Raw genomic sequence first — 16,985 nt, 5'->3', positions numbered from 1 at the left:
GACCAGGAGCAGGTGTGAATGGGGCCTGCCGTGGGGACTGGGGCTTCTCTGGGCTTTGGGACCCGGCTGCACCCTGAGCTTAACCTCTTGATCTCATGGCAGTGACTTGAGATTTTTACTCACAGAAAAGAGCTGGAGCCCTGCCTTCTCTTCTCCGTCACCTCTCACCCCACTCGATACCCCTGTTCTTACTCTCAAGGGGGAATAGCATCAGGAGCCCCTTGTCTCCCCCCGAAGGCCCCTGGCTCCTGCCCTATTTAGTGCCGTTTCCTCTCATATCTTGGTGCTGTTAGCTCTCTGAGGGTGGGCACCCCCCACCGCGACTGCCCCCTTTGGAGAGCCCCCATCCAGCAGCAGCCCCTTCCTGCACTCCCCAGCCTGGCCGGACGCTGCTCTTCTCTCTGGTGTCCCCTGCGGCGGGCGGGTGAAGCTTCCTCTCCCCTCCTGGGATAGAGAGGGCGCAGGGTCAGAGCTCAGACTTGCCCTCATCCCCAGACCGTTACCCCCTTCCAGGGAAGAAAATGACCAAATCCTTATCCAGGAAGAAGCACCTACCGCCTCCCCTTGGACAACCTTGAGCTCTGCCTTAGGGAGCGTCTCAAAGGTTCTGACTTTGCGAGGTTGTTCTGGAGGAGGTCTGTCCGTCCTTCCGACCTCGGTCTGCTCACGCCCCACCCTCTGCCCTGACTCGGGCTGCCTGTGCCGGCCATCTCCCCGATCTCCCTGGGGCCGTTCTCGCCTCTCGCCCAGGGACCCGCCTGTGCCGGGCCTGTGCGCACAGCCTCTCCGCTGAGCGCTCCGTGTTGCTCTTGACCTGCCAGCAGTGGACGTGGCACTCCCTTGGAGAGGGCCTTGCAGCTTTACACTGGAATAAGCCCACCTTTGCCCCTACCCTGCTGACTCCCAGGAGATTTTACCCAAGGGGGAGAGTTTTCATTGCTGGAAGGGCATTGGAGGGCTCCTTCCAAGAATCATGGAATGACAGAATCATATTTAGGAAGAGCTTCTCCTGTGATCCCTGCTTTCTGTCACAGGACAGAGAATGATAAATATTTATTGTCTTAGATCATGGATTTCTGATACCTCCCACTCAAGGGGACCAAGAGGGACCCCAGTGTAAATCCCACATAAAGGGAGTTAAGCGTGCATGTCTCCCCTCATTGGACACCTGGCACCGAGCCCCATTGGTAGATGGGCACTTGGTGTTGGGCCCTGCTTTTCCAGCCGCCTGTGCCACTTCCCAAGGGCTGCTGGGGGCTCGGGCTGGGTGGGGAGGCGCTGCCTGAGACCCGCGGGTCACCCTGTCAGTTCTCAACCACCAGTCTCTCCATTTCCCCAAGGTCTTGGTTCTAAGAAACATAGCAGGCCTTTTGTACCAGGCTTTTTGGTTTGTTTGGGACATGTTAAAATATTAATTTTGAGATTTGTTTTTTAGTTGTATCCACCCTATTTCAGGTTATTTTCATTGATGTCAGATGTGTATATGACATGTGTTTGGTTCTTTTTAACCCTTCCTGGTGTGTTTTCTTTGTTTTGTTTTTTTTTAGAGGAAACTTTGAAGGTAAACTCCTTGATATATATATATATATATATATATATATTTTTTTTTTTTTTTTTTTCCTTTAGCAACTTGTTATCACTGGAATCAAAGGGAAAAAGTGATCTCTTTTTGCATCGGTTGTATTTGTATGTCACAAATAAAAGACACTTTGTTCAGCTGCTGGGAAAGCTTCCTGCTGCTGGGGTGCCGTTGGCAGCGTGGGCTCAGACCATCCCAGCGTTGGGCCTAGACCCTGGGGGGCACGTAGCTGTGACGCCCCACACCTCTTCCTGTGAAGGAAGCTTTGGGCTGAGAAAACCTCAGGGTGTCTGGGGCGAGGAGCCAGACGTGGGAACTGAGACCGAATGCATGTGTTTGTGCCACTTCCCAAAAGCCCTGCGTAGAGGTCAAAAGTCTTCTGAGGGGCACCTGCTCTGCTGCTGGAGAGAGTCCTAGGCCAGGCGTTGTGGCAGTGGACATATGTGGGTAAAGGTGAATTCCAGAACACTTGTGGGAGTTGCACAGACGAGAGTGTTGGTGTTTCTTTCCTCCCTTTTACTTTATTGGGTTACTCAGGATATTCTGTGTCTCTTTAAAAGACTCCAGTCCCCTCTTCCCTCCACTCACGAAAGACGAAGGCGCAAAGGAAGGGTAACTCACGTCAGGCCTGACAGGGCAGGAAAGTTATGAGCTGGGGGAGGCTCTGGCCCCTCGAGTGTGACAGATGGAGCTGTGCACTTCTCTCCCAGGCCCGTGCCTGGCCTGGGGAAGCCGGGAGCAGAGGCAGGAAGTGGGCCAGGAGCCAGGGCTCAGAGCGCTTCCTGTGGACACTGGAGGGGCCAGCCTCCCGGTGCTCCTGCTTGGTGCTCACATCTGCCGGACGGCGGAGAGGGCGGCCGGGATGGAGACCCAAGCCCTACTGAGTCTGCGCGCTCTGGTGGGGCAGTGATCCGGGGAGAGAGGAGCGGGGTTAACAGCTGTCTCGTGGGTGCCAGCATGTTGTGGCCTCATCCCCGTGGGTGGGGACACAGCCAGGGCATGGTTTGTGCAGCTGCCTTACCTTGGAGGCGTGAAGAAAGGCCTCCCAGTCCTTGGGAAAGGAGAGAGCATTTCAAATGCTGTCGAATCAGAATCATTCAACAGACTTCTCGTGTGAGGGAATTCCCGCCCCCTCCCCACCCCGGAGCTCTTTGTTCCTTGAAGGCTGTCTTAATTCCAGGCAGGAATTCCTTGGAATGACCACCCCCTTGCCGCAGGGTGAACAACCAGAGCCAGAGCCGGAAGGATTGGGGGCCCTTCCTTCCCCTTCCCCCGCTGCGGGCCCCGTCTGCGCCCTCCACACCACCTTCCCACGTGGCGGGCTCCCTCTTTGGTCCTCTGAGGTGGCTGTTCCCCCCCCTCCCTCCACCTGCAGCTCAGACTTTGTCACTCAAGCGGCACTGACTGGAGCGCCACCCCTTCGGTGGGCGGAGGGAACCAGAGGCACAGTTGCCGGACGAGAGGGCCTCAGTTTCGGTCAGAGCCTGAGGTGGTCTGAAAGGGACTGCGTTTCCCCAGCGTGAGAAACCTGGCCACCAGACGTTTCTACTGCCACGCTTTGAAAGTGGTCAGTTCAAACACAGCAGGCTTATTCTCGTTTTTTCTGCTTTTCCCTCTCCAAGTGCAGCAGAGATCGTTTCTCTACCGCCCGAGGTCAAGGGTCTGGGACTGTAGGGGAGGTGCTGCAGAGGTGGCTGGGAGGCTGAACAGCCCCGTGCAGGCGCCTTGTTACTTGGCTGCGGCGAGGAAGGAAACTGGCATTTGGTGATTCCCTGCTCCGCCAGCGACCGCTCACACTTGACCTTCATGGTGCTGGGTGCCAGGGCAGGATCTGCATCCCCCTGCAGTGCCCTGGCACGTGGTCATGCCCCCGGACGGCACGTTGTTGACGTCCAGGTCCTTGTGGATGTCGATGTCACCCTTCACGATGCAGTCGTGGGTTGTCTCGTTGGTCCTGGTGGGATCCATGCCTGGTCTTGAGGTCCTGTCTTCCCTCTCAGGGCCTGGCCAGTAAGGGTGCTTTCTCCTGAGAGAGGCCTGCCTTCTCTCCCATGCAGGGGGCTGCCCAGAAACACAGGGACTGGAGTTGAGAAGGTCAATATCAAGGAATGTCCGCCCTGTGGGAGCAGAGACTCACCCACAGTGGAGGGCTGGAAGAGGGTCTTAGGACAGGGGTAGGGCCAATGGTGATGACCTGCCTTCTCCAAGGGACGAGCAGCCACAGTCATCTCATGCTCAAAGTCCAGGGCCACAGACCCCAGCTTTCCTTGCGTGTCCCCGCATGATCTCCTGCCAGAGCCCTGGCTCCAAAGCCTGCAGCCCAGCTTAGCCCCCTCTGACCCAGGCCCTCTGAATCCCATCCCTGCCCAGGGTGGGAGAGCAGCACCCGCGGGGGCCCTGCTGCCACGTGCGCATGCACACGGTTTCTGCGTTGCCTGGATCCTACTTGTGCAGAAGTGGACAAGGTGAAATGAAAGCCTGTCCTGGGGCCTTCGGGATCCCTGCTCTGAGAAGATGAACGTCTGCTAGAGGCTGGCAGGGAAGGGCTGCCCTGTGCTCAGCGTAGGCCACCCCAAGGTTGGAGGGAGGAGGCCCTGAAGGAAAGGGACCAGGTGAGAGGGCTTGGAGCCGCCGGCAGAATGGGATTGGGGGGTGCAGCCATGAGCCAAGGTGTGAGAGGCAACCTGGAGGTGTCTGCAGCTGCCCACGGGTGCCACCTGCCCTCCTCCTCACCAGAGCCCAGGAGAAGGTTGGTGCGCCAGGCCCTGTGCTACTGGGTGGTCCTGGCCTGGCACAGGAGGGTGCTGTCGCGGGGAGTGGGCCGGCGGGGGGGGGTGTCTCATCCACCCCAGCCCCTCATCAGTGGTGACAAAGAAGTAGCCGCACTCAGTGAGGGTCTTTATGAGGTCGTCAGTGAGGTCCCGGCCCTCCCGGCCCAGGCGCTGGGCAGCAAGGGGCAGCACACAGCCCTCAGATGGGGGTGCTGCCACCCCCGGGGTCCAGCATGATGCGTGGGGGGTGCGTTACACAGGGGCTTCAGGCAGAGGTGGGGAGGAGGCGCCAGGATGTGGCCTGTACTCCTGGGGCAACCCGTGTCCTGAATGCTGGATACAAGGAACAGGAGGGGCGGGGACGTGGCAGGAGAGGTGTAGGGATCAGGGATGGGGCTCTCAGGTGCAGGGCCTTAGGGCCCTCTGGGGGCCTGGCTGTGACATGGGGTGTGGAGAGCAATGAAAAGTTATGGGTGCTCGCCCAGGGCTGGAGATCAGACGTCAGGAGTCCAGAGGTGGAGAGGGGGCCCAGGGTTTGGAGTAGTGAGTCCAGGCTGGGGGCCCAGAGTCAGAGGGCTCTGGACACGAGGTTATAGCACAGTAGGGGTGAGACTGGGGGCCTGGTCCTCACCGGTGCGGCCAGAGGCATATAGGCTCAGCACAGGCTTGGATGTCACCCATGTGGCAGGAAGGTTCAATGTCTTGAACATGGCCTGAGTGGCCCTCATCTTGCTGTTGGCCTTGGAGTTGAGTGGGGCCTTGACGAGCAGTGCCCAGTGCCCCTCCCGGGCCACACACAGCTTGTCGTAGAAGCTGTGGTGCAGATCTCCGTGTCCTCCTAGTTGGTGAGGATGCCATGCTCCGTGGGGTACTTGAGCAAAAGAATGCTGCACTTGCTCTGGACCTCTTGCCCACATACGAGTCCTGGTCCAAGCCCATCGTGACTCCCTGGGGAGCTGGGGAAGGAGACCTTGGGTGTTCTTTGTGGGGGGGGTCATCCAGCCCAGCAGCCCTCCCCTTCTGTGGGTCTCCAGTTTACCCATCTGTACTATGGAGTAGGGGCAGTGTCAGGCAGACTTGGAGACCTGAGTGCCGTGACTGCATAGGTGTGGGGGACCTTCACCAAGCCAGCACCCTAGTCACACCCGAGCTGGCTCGTCACACTTGGCCGCTGGCTGTGGGCTGCAGGCAGAAAGGGGTTAACTACCGCCTGGCTCCAGGCGGGCACCCCCCACCCCAGCCCACAGCCTCCTTGTGCCTTGGCAGCTGCACCTTTCCAGCCAGCTGCGGGATGCCTAGGCCAGGACAGCTGAGTCCCCCCTGGGGAGGGCAGCACCCCGGCCCTGCCCCCTGCCCTCATCCTCCCATGTTGCTCCGCCCCCGACAGCTGTGTCCTGGCCTGCCCTGGATGTCTGGCTCCCGGTGACAGCTGTGCCCCGGGAAGGGCAGATGGGACCCTGCTCCGTTCCACCCCCGCCCTGGGGGCTCTCTGCTCCTTGTTGAGGAGAACCCAGAACAGGCCCGGCTCTTCCTAACCCTTTCTCCCCCTTTTTTTTGCGTGAAAGTCCCCATTTTTAATTTCTCTTTGCGACCCCTAGCAGTTATAGAACTACTATTGTGACTGGCAGTAACAGAGATACTACCTTGATAGGAATAGCAAGGGGAGCAGTTTCACAGCTGCGTGTGAAAGCAACATTTATGTCACACTTTATAACAAGTGTCAGTTACATTTAACTGATGTAGTGGAAGGAGCGTGGACTTTGGGGTTCAGACCTGGATTTGAATCTTGGAGGATTCATTCAAGAGGTATGAACTGCGTACCTGCTGTTTGCTGAGCACTGGGTGTACATCGGCAAATAAAGCAGATGTGACCTCTCCTTCACCTCATGGAGTGTACAGGCTGGTGGGAGTGGAGGGAGAGGGTGGCCAGAAGACCTCTTTGAGAATCCTGTTCACGGGCTCTGTGACCCTGAACGTTATCTAATCTCTCTGGGCCTGTTTCCTCATCAAAGAAGTAGGCAGGCATTCCTTGCTGAGTTATTGCAAAGATTAAAATAAATCCCCTCCCTCTTCTTGAACCCTCCTCTTTGAACACTGGGCTCTTCCTGAGGCTCTACAGGGGCGTCCTGCTGCTACCGCCACCGTAGGGAGACAGTCCCCACCAGCCTATAGAGAGGCAGCAGCTGCCCTCAGAGGCCTGGGAGGGGTCTCTTCACCCTATAGCCCTGGGGCTCAGTGCCCAGCAGTCACTTGATGTGCCAGGAGGGGAGTTCAGGCCAGTGGGGAGACTGGAGACCCCTAGCTCAGGTTCAGACCAGCTCTGTGTCAGATGCTCTGTGAGGTAGCAAACTCCAGAAGGTGTGTGTGTTTGGGGTTGGGGGTCAGGTCTGACCCCCTCCCTAGGTCTCACAGCTCCATATTTGGAGAGAGCAATGGTTGAGCCAGAGCCTTTAATGGACGGGGACCAAGCCGGTGGGGGGGTCACCCAGTGTTTCTCTAACCCATGTATGGCCAGTAGGTTCTGGGGGTCAGCCCTGGGATGGGGCACCTGGGATCTTCCCAGTCCATATATGACCATCAGGGACTGGGGGCCTGGATTGTGACACTGGTCTCAGGAGCAAGGACCAGCTCCTCCACCCATCCCCAAGGCTTGGGATCTATTCCTACGGCTCCATTCAGGGAAGGGGGTGGGGTGGGGGGACAGCTTGGGCCCTTGGATCAGAGCCAGGACCCAGGCTGGGATCTCTAGGCCTCATCATGACACAGGAGAGACTCCCAGCAATGCAAGCGTAGTGGGCAGTCCTGGGGTAGGAGAATGAGGTCCCCATCCTTGTGGACAGCACAGCAGTTGCCAAGGTGTTAGAAGAGATCCCTGCCTCCCAGAGAGTCTGTCACCCACAGGGCAAACTTCCCTCCCTGGACCAGTGAGCCCCCTTCTCCATGCTTGCTTATTCTCTTTTTTTTTTAAATAAATGTATTTATTTTATTTGTTTATTTTTGGCTGCGTTGGGCCTTTGTTGCTGCACGCGGGCTCTCTCTAGTTGCGGTGAGCAGGGGCTACTCTTCATCGTGGTGCTCAGCCTTCTCATTGCAGTGGCTTCTCTTGTTGCAGAGCACAGGCTCTAGGCGCGTGGGCTTCAGTAGTTGTGGCGCAAAGGCATGTGGGATCCTCCTGGACCAGGGCTCGAACCCGTGTCTCCTGCATTGTCAGGTGGATTCTTAACCACTGCACCACCGGGGAAGTCCCAATGCTTGCTTATTCTAATGCCAAAGGAAGTGCCCAAGGGACTGCCCTCATGATCCAGTGGTTAAGACTCCGCATTTCCACTGCAGGGGGAGCAGGTTCCATCCCTAGTTGGGGCAGTAAGATCCTGCATGCTGCAGGGCGTGGCCAAAAAAAAAAAAAGTGCCCAATGTGTAATATTGGAAAATGCAGCAGAAAAAGACCATTTTCCTGCCATCATCTAGAGAGCACTACTGTTCACAACTTGTGTGTGTCCTCCCAAACTTTTATCTCTGCATATCTATTTCCCTAGGGATGTTTTCTTTGTTTTAGAAAAACAAGATCCTATCACACATTATGTTTTCCTTGCTTTTTTCTTATCTGTTTTAAAACTTTTTTAACTGAAGTGTAACAGGCATACAGAAAAGTGCACAAGTCGTGAATGTCCAGCCACTCATGATGGAATTATCACGGGTGGGCGCATTCTTGTAACCAGCCCCCAGAAGCCCCCTCGTGCCTCTCCTGATCCTATGTCCTCCCTCTTCCCCCAGGATCCCCACCACCTGACTCCCCGCCCACCACAATGGCTTAGTCCTGCCTGCAGTTGCACTTTATATAAACAGGACCACACAGTCTGTGCTCTTGGACATCTGACCTCTTCTGCTCAACATTATGTTTGTGGGAACCATCCACGTTGCAGCTGTAGTTTGTTCATTTTCACTGCCATATAGTGTTTCATTATATAAAATACCACCTGGGTTCACTGCTTTCTTATTGATGGACTGTCCCTAGTTTTGGGGAGGGGTGGGCTGCTGGGGGACTGGGGAGAGAGCAGAGAAGTTGGTATTAATCCAACTGCCTTATTTAACCTCTGCAAGCCTCCTTCCTCCTCTCTGACAGGAGTTCTGAAAGAAGTCGCATCACAGGGGCCACGAGGAAAGCCCTGGAACAGAGCACAGGGGTACCTGCTCAACATACATTCACTCTTTTTCCTCCAGACGCAGGCGGAGGAGAGGAACATGAGATTCCTCAAGGGAGTAACCCAGGGAACCACAGAAAGTCCATCCCTTCCCAAAGCCTCTCCAGGGCTCTTGCCTGGCAGTGCTCTAATTTGGGCATTCTTACTTTGTTCACAGGACAAAAGCCTGACAAAGCCCCTGTAAGGCTGCAGGGAGGTCCCTGTCCCTTCATTCTCCCAGGGGCAGGCAGCTGGGGTCTGGGCCTCCCAGCCCTGTGTACCTAGGCTATGCCCCTTGGGATGTGGGGGGAGGTGCTTAGAAGCATCTGTCCTGGGCTGTTTGCATCTGTCCTGGGCTGTTTGCCAGGGCCCAGGGCAGGGTGAGGGCAGGGGGCCTGGTAGCTGGTTGTGAGGCTGGACCAAGACTGCTGGACATTAACAATACCCACAAATAGGGTGGGGGAGATGGGGAGGGGTGGAGAAGGGCCCTGGATGGCTCAGGACCTGGGAGCCCATCTCTCCAGAAGAAGCTCAGACACAGACCGCCCTTTGGGGCACTCTGGGTCCATTCCCACCTTTCTGTGAATACCCTCTTTCTCCCATGGGGCCAAGGCTTCTCCTCCAAAGCCCCTGTTTTCCGGGACCCTGGCTGCCTCACCTCATCCCCATCCCCTTTAGTAGCCTTTGATGCTATCCACCACAATATCAAAACTGGAACTGCTGGAACTTCTCCCTCTTGGCGGTAACTTTTGTGGTGGTTAAAAGCATGGGTTTTGGAGTGGATAGACCTGCCCTGGAATCCTGGCTAGGCAGCCTTGGAGCTGCGTGACCTTGAGCAGGTCACCCAGTTCTCCAAGCTTATTTCCTCATTTGTAAAACATTTGAAATAATAACAGCATCTCCCTTGTGACATTGTAGTGAAGGTGGAGTGAGATTATATAGGTAAGGCCTGGCTCAGTGGCTGGCCCCTCACCCCCTTTCCTGTTCTCCTCTACCTATTGTTCAGTCTCCTGCAATTCATAAACGTTCTCTGAGTGTCTGAGTGTGTGCCAGGCCCTTTGGAGACAGTGGTGAACCAGATACAGGCTCTGCCCTCACATGGCCCCCAGCCTAGAGACAGAGATCACTCCCATGGGCAGGGGCTGCTGAGCACAGAGGCGGCACAGGCCTGGGGTGGCCAGGGAAGGCTTCCTGAGGCAGTGCCACCCCTGTTACTTCCTATCATATCATGGCACTTTCAATAGCTTCTCATTAAGTGTTCGTCTCTTGTCTGTCTCTTGCCTCTGGAATGTCAGTTCTGTGATAAGGGAGTCCTTGTTCACCTTGTTCACTGTGTGTCTATAACAGTTCCTGGCAGACGGTAGGGGCTAGGAAACATTTGATGAATAAAGTAAGCTGTAACAGTTAGTGGAGGCCTGGGAGTAGGAGCTGGAGTGGTGAAAAAGGAAGGCTAGGTAGGTAAGAGCGGAAAAAGTGTTCTGTAGAACATAAGATAAAAGAAGCAAAAGGCTTGGGGGTGGGGGGAGGGACCAGAGAGCAAAGAGGAAGGTGTGGAATACTTAGAGATGAGGCTGGAGAGTGACGTCCGGGAATTGGGACTTTGGTAAGCAATGAGAAGATTTCAGATTAGGTGTGACTTGGTTAGATTTATGTTTAAAGAGAAGGGAGGAAGGGAGGGAGGAAGGTCGGCTGCTACTGCATGGAGACTGGAATTGGAGAGGGTAATAGTAAAGGGGGAGAGTTCATTTAGGAGGTTAGTGTCAGGCGGTCGGACCAGAAATAATGGAGTCCCGGCAGGGAGAGGGGATTTCTGAGTAGAGATTTGAGTATGAATGGAGGGAGGAGTCAAGAGTGCCGCCTAGGTTTCTGGCTTATGTGATTGGGTGGACCACAGATGTCACTCACGAAGACAGGCGGCTTTGGAGGCGGGGCATAACCGAAAGGAACGCCCCCTCTGTGCCCCGCCCATCGGTGGTAGGATGGCGTCGATTGGCTGTTTCGAGGAAGGCGCCAAAAACTGACAAGGGCGGGCGAGAGGTGTATCCTTACGTCACTTCCTAGGGACATCCGGGCCCCTCTTTTCCCGGCCCCACAGCTGCGGAACTTCCGGCTGGGGCCGCCATCTTGACTTCGCGACCTTGGGTTCCGGATACCGGGTACCTGCAGTCTCTTCGGTGTGGTCATGTCCGTGCTGACTCCACTGCTGCTGAGGGGCCTGATAGGCCGGGCCCGGCGGCTCCCCGTGCCGCGGGCCCAGATCCATTCCAAGCCGCCGCGGGAGCAGCTCAGGACCAAGGTTGAGAAGCGGGCCGGGAAGCGCATGAGAGATGCCGCCGGCCGCACCTGGGGTCCCGCGGCAGGTTGGGGGCCCGCTGGGTGTGGTGCGCTGCACCTCGCGGCCCGCAGCGTAACGGGGAGCGGCAGTGCTGGTTTGGGTCTGGAGGGCGCGAACGAGGGGATGGTGCCCGGGCGACAGTCGGTGTTCAGTCAGCCCCAGGGTCTCGGGTCAGACCTTGTCAGTGCAGCCCTGTCGCTTCTTCGCTGTGCGGTCTCGAGCAAGCTTCCTTAGCCCTCTCTGAACCTGTTTACCCGTCGGTTCATTTGGGAATGCCTGACGGCTGTCAGCGCTGTCATTGTTACCGCTTTTATTTATTTGGGGGTGGGGAAGAGGACCCCAACAGGCTTTAGTAATTCCCAGAAACTTGGGAGAGTTTAACCCTTAGTGACTTCCACCTGTTTGGCGCATTTCTACATTTGCCTCAGTGGCAGAACTCGGCCTTGAGTGCGAGTCTTCAGTGTCCAGGTTAGTGGGCTTCCGGTTAGGAGCAGAGCCCGGAGAGCGCTGCGGCGGAGGAAATAATAGTGACGGTAACTGCAGCTGAGTGCCTGCTGGGTGCCAGGCACCGTGCTAAGACTGCTGTGCTGGCCTCATGCGGTCCTCCCTGTCACCCCAAGAAAGGGCCATTTTCTCCATTTCGTGGCTGAGGGAGCGGAAGTTTAGGAGCAGTGTATTGACTTGGCAGAGTCACACCTTCAGTGGCAAAGAAGGAATTTGAACTCCAGTCTGACTCTAAGTTGCGCTGTGATCTTAACTGCTATCGGGAATATGGAAGTGGCTTTAAAAACGCTCACCTCTAGCCCCAAAGGTTTGGGAAGGGAGGGCTTTTTAAGACAAGGAAGGGGAGGTGCATTTTTTTAGAGTTATTGGTCTGTGCGAGGTCCCTGGGTCCCAACAGACCAGCTTTGTTCCTGTCCTTTCACTTTATCATCTGGTGGTGGGTTTCCCCTAACCCAGGCTGACCCCCACCCCATATCTGACCCTTTACCTTAAGGCCTAGAGTGGGCCTTGGATGCTCTGGCCCTCCTCTGGAGCTGGAATCTTGACTCCTGGAGGGGGCTGTCTGGGCAGACTGCTCGGACTACGAGAAGCCTGGGGGAATCCTGACTCTGAGGGTTCCTTTTTTCTTGTGCTCTGTGTAGGATATCGCCATTGGGCTCACCTCCTGCTTCCTGTGTTTCCTCCTGCCGTCGGGCTGGGTCCTGTCACACCTGGAGAACTACAAGAAGCGGGAGTGACAGGAGCTGTCCTCTCCCTCAGCCTGTGACCTGAGCACCCGGCCTGTCCTGATCACCTCTGCTGCATTCCTGGCCGGCCTCCCCTGGAGCCTGTCCTTCAGTTACAGGGACCTCTTCTGCAATCGTGACCTCTTCATTTCTCCATGTTGACATCCTGGGACCACATGTATCCGTTTAGAAGGCCCTGCTCGGTAGGGCCTCCCTTGTAACAATAAAGTCTCTTTAAACCCTGCTTCAGAGGGAATTCCCTGGCGGTCCAGTGGTTAGGACTCCGCTCTTTCACTGCTGAGGGCCCGGGGTCAATCCCTGGTCAGGGAACTAAGATCCTGCAAGCTGTGTGGCGTGACCAAAAATAAATAAATAAATAAACCCCGCTTCAGACACTCATCACGCCTTTGGCCTGGGCTCCTGCCTCCACACTTGAGCTGAGGATGGTGTTGGGTGGGGTGTGGAGACGAGGGCCTGGCTGGCTGCCTGGCCCTGCCGGCTTACTGCCCGGTGGGAGGTCCAGTGTGCTCAGCCGTGCTCCTCGATACCTGCAAGGGGTGCTTCCATTGCGTGCTTTCCTCTGTTTAAATGTTTTCTGGCTTCTGTGGAAAACAAATCCTGTTGTCGTTCAGCAGCCTTTCTTGCTCCCCCTCTAGTCCTCTTGGTTGTACCAAGCTCGGAGCTCTGTGTCTGTGTCTGCCCTCTCCCAGTGGGGCCGGCTCTGCAGCTGGAAGCCCGTTCTCTGTGGGGCCAGCCTTCCCTGTCCTCCTTGGTCGGTGGGCTCCAGCCATTTCCCAGGTGCTTGTTGCCCTTCCTAGTTGCAGGTGGGCAGCGTTACAGTATCTTGCATTTTTATGTCAGCCTGGGGCCCCTTTCCTTTTAGCACCATATCTGTGAACGCTTATGCACTGACTGGCTTCCTTGTTCTCTTCCTGCCTGCTTCCCTGTATCCTCCCCTACTCGGCTTGGAGAGTTTGCTGCTCCTCCATCCATCCCAAGGGCCCTTCCTCAGTGATTCTTCCTGGGGGCGCCTCTTAGCTGGGACAGGCATGTGAAGCGCTCCCCACTGTGCTGGAATTCTGACTGCCAGTGTCTGCAAGGAAGGCTCTGACCTGCTGGACCCACCCCTGGAGGAGGACATGGCTTTTGTTCTCTGCATCCTCTTTGCTGGGGTGACATGAATGATTTCTGAGCAGACACAGGTTCAGCGTCCCCTGTGGAGCTGCTGGATGGTGGGCAAAGACGCCAGGTGAGAGCCGAGGGGCTCTAGGTTGTGGGTGTTTTAGGCCCTGGGTGTCAGAACATGCGTCTCGCCAGCCCCTTTTGCAGGGCTCGCTTTATGTTGACGGGAGCTGAAGGGGGACCCTGCTCTCCCTCCCTTGTCTAGTCTTTCCTGGCCTTTTTGTGTGGTGTCCAGTGACGCCTGGTTGCTGTGGGCACAGATTAGGCTGTGAGCTGTCTTGAGTTTCTGTGGTAGCTCCACTGCCCTGCCAAGGGTTTGCTTCGGTGTCCCCCATTTTTGCACCCCTGGATCCCAAAGGGACACAGTGGTCCCCTTGGCCCAGGAGGGCTACCTTAGCCCGAAGCTGTGCATCTTGAGCCACCTCTGAGACTGATGGGAAGCCAGTGGTTACAGGCCAGATCTTTAGGACCTGGTCTGAGAAAGCCCTTAGGAAGCCCAATAGCACCTCCAGCCATTGTGCTCCCACACCTGCTGGGTGCTGCAGTGTGCTGAAGGGGGGCAGGGTCGTAGACTTGTGGGTGGGTGGGAGAGTTTTGGATGTGAGTGAGCCGTCATGCTTGGACCACATCTTCCCCTTGTTCTCAGTGGAGCCACTAAGCTTAAATCTGGTCACCTTTCTGTGTCCCTCTCTTATCCCTAACCAAGTCAGAGGCCGAGGGGCCATTCTTTGTGGCAAAAGCAAGGCTCCTTGTCCTCCCAAAGAGCATTTTCTGTCTATCTGAGGGTGTCTTAACAGATCCTGAGTCCGGAGGGGTGCAGGTCTGTCCTGATGTGCACACTGGGCGGGGTGGAGGGGTGCGGGGGTGGTTACAGTCATGGCAGAGGATATAATGTCAAGAATAGTGGACTGGGAGGAGGCCTGGGTTTGAGGCCTGGCTTGGCCGTTTACTATATGACCTTGAGCAAGTCATTTAACCTCTCCGGGTCTCAGTTTTCATGATTGGAAAATGAAGGTGGTGACGTGGCAGGAAGAATAATGTCTTCCCCGAGATGTCCGTGCTCCCCTAATCCCTGGAACCTGGTGAATATGTTACCTTCATGGCAAAGGGGACTTTGCAGATGTGATTAAAATTAGGCATGTTGAAATGGGAGGTTATCCCCTGGGCCCAGTGTAATCATATGGGTCCTTAAGGTGGACGGGGAAGGCAGATAATTCGCATCTCAGAGATGCCACCTGAGGACTCTGCCTGCCTTGGGGCTTTGAAGATGGAGAAAGTTGGCCGTGTTCCAAGGAATGCAGTGGCCTCTAGAAGCTGGGAACAGCTCTCAGTTTACAGCCAGCAAGGACATGAGGACCTCAGCCCCAGAGCTGCAAGAAACTGAATTCTGCTAATAGAATCTGCATGAGTGAGAAACAGATTCTCCCTCAGAGCCCCTGAAAGGGAACATAGCCTACAGATACCTTGATTTTAGTCTGATGAAACCCATTCCAGACCTCTGACCTCCAGAACTGTAAAATTATACATTTGTATTGTTCTAAACCACTAAGTTTGTGGTGATTTGTTACGACAGCAATAAGGTGACAAATGTATCATTCTCCTGGTGCTGTGAGGCTCTCAGAGGAGAGGCTGGCACCAGTGGCTGGATCCTCAACAGACTTGAGGTGAATTGCAATGTGAGGCATTTGCAGGAGGAAGGTGCCCCAAGGAGCGTGGGTGGTGTGAGTCGGGGGGTGGCGGGGCTCTCCCTTTGCCGCCTCTGCCCCTCCTCTGCTTGCTTCCTGCCTTAGGTGGTGTGAACCCTGCAGGCAAGTATCAACCCAGCCAGTGGCCCTGAAGTACAGCCCCTGCTCAGCTTCATCAGCCTGGGTGCACCATGAAAGCCTCCCTAGACCATGATTTTGGAGCTGGCTGCCTGTGGACCGTTGTGCATTCTTTTTATTTATTTATTTATTTATTTTTCCCGGTACGCGGGCCTCTCACTGTTGCGGCCTCTCCCGTTGCGGAGCACAGGCTCCGGACGCGCAGGCTCAGCGGCCATGGCTCACAAGCACAGCCGCTCCGCGGCATGTGGGATCTTCCCGGACCGGGGCACGAACCCGTGTCCCCTGCATCGGCAGGCGGACTCTCAACCACTGCGCCACCAGGGAAGCCCCCGTTGTGCATTCTTGCAGGGGCATTTCCAGAGGTCCGTTTCCGGGCTGGGCACGCCCCCACTCTTCCCACTTGGGCAGCTGCCTGACTCCCCAGCCTGTCTTGGGAAGGATCACCGGGGCCTCATCTTTGGCGCACCTTGAGCCTTTCTCTTGGCCATGACCCCCCTGTGAGGACTGTAGCTTTCCCAAGACCCATACCATGTCCTGTTGCCTGGCCCCTTCCCCTGAGAGGTTGGGTGGGCCTGGAAGCCTTGTGGCTCTCTAGGGCCTCTGTGCCGTTCCATAAACTCTTCCTCTGTGGCTGAGGTTTCAAAGTCCCTGGGTCCTGGTACGGGGTCTCCTTTCCCTCCACCTGACAGAATCCCAGGGACAGGGATGTGGGGTCTGGACACATGCCAAGCCTGTGAGGAGGCATCTGTGCCTTGTCGGTTCTATGGAAAAAGTCCTGAGCTGATGCCTGTCACCTTTGTGACTGTTTCCAACAGCAGCCTGAACCCAAGCACCAGTGCTGCCTATTTCACGATAGGCCTCAGCAGGCAGGACAAGCAGTGCTGGACCATTTCTGGGTTTGCAGATTGGGAGGCAGAGATAAACGTCTGGAGTTATGCTGGTGATTCCTGGCAAATATGCTATTGGGTTTTAGACGCTTCAGGATAGAGGATCAAAACCCGAAAATGGTAAAAAGTACCAGGAGAGAGGGAATGAGGGTAAGAGAACAGTTATTAACTACTAAATAAATTGGCATGGAAAAGAGTGGGGCAAAAGCCCATCCTGGGCTGGATTAAGAGCCAAAGTTTTCCCCTGGGCATTTCCTTCCCATTCTGCCTGACAAGAGGGGGAGAGTGGGCAGCAGGTAGGAGGACCCCTCATTTACACACCCTGCATAGATTGAGGGTGCAGGTCTATTCCTCAAGCCCCAGACCCTTGTGTGGGAGGGAGGCATTTACTTGGTGTTGGCAGCCTGCCTGCAGTCCAGCACTGGGCCACAAATGGATTCCTTCTCACTCTCCAGAGCAACTGTGTTCTCTGTCCCCGCCATTAATCCCAATCCCAACTCCCCCTGAATGCCCCCCACCCCTCAGACTCCCTAGTCAAAGTAAGGAGTGGGGGTAAGGGTGGAGTTGTCTTATAGTTATTTTCAAGATTTTGTAAAGCCAAATACAAATCATGTTTTTGTCATCAACTATCTTAGTTGATTTGGTAATACCAGTGCTACTGACTGAAGATCTGATTGGCAGTTACAGATTGCATTGTTAAAATTGGGAAAAGGAATGAACACTTTGGTAGGCCTGGAATCCAAACAGGGTGGCCCTTTGCTTCCTTGAGTTTGGAAGCAACCCCAAGGCTCAGTGACACAATAAATAATAATTTGCAATGTGGCTGGGACACAGACTTGGCATTTGTAGCGTTGCTGTGAGAGAGCCACTGTGGGCTGTGTGGTGAGCCTGGGCACCAAATGCCCCTGCTGCAGGGCTGGATGTAGCTGATAAAGACATTAGATCACTTTCCGCTCCTGTATTGTCACGAACCGAGGGATTTGATTGGAGCTCTG

General features: G+C 55.6%; 1 protein-coding gene across 1 annotated transcript; it reads left to right on the top strand.

The window, feature by feature from the left end:
- The first annotated feature begins 10,655 nt into the window (after positions 1 to 10,655).
- On the top strand, positions 10,656 to 12,339 carry COX8A (cytochrome c oxidase subunit 8A). Its single transcript, XM_079707351.1, has 2 exons — positions 10,656 to 10,827; positions 12,012 to 12,339. The coding sequence occupies exons 1-2, from the start codon at positions 10,714 to 10,716 to the stop codon at positions 12,105 to 12,107; spliced, it is 210 nt and encodes a 69-aa protein (XP_079563477.1). The 5' UTR covers positions 10,656 to 10,713; the 3' UTR covers positions 12,108 to 12,339.
- The last annotated feature ends 4,646 nt before the right edge of the window (positions 12,340 to 16,985 follow it).

Source organism: Hyperoodon ampullatus, assembly GCF_949752795.1.
Source record: "Hyperoodon ampullatus genome assembly, chromosome: 7".
Lineage (NCBI taxonomy): Eukaryota > Metazoa > Chordata > Mammalia > Artiodactyla > Ziphiidae > Hyperoodon > Hyperoodon ampullatus.
This window is presented reverse-complemented; position numbering and strand designations above follow the sequence as displayed.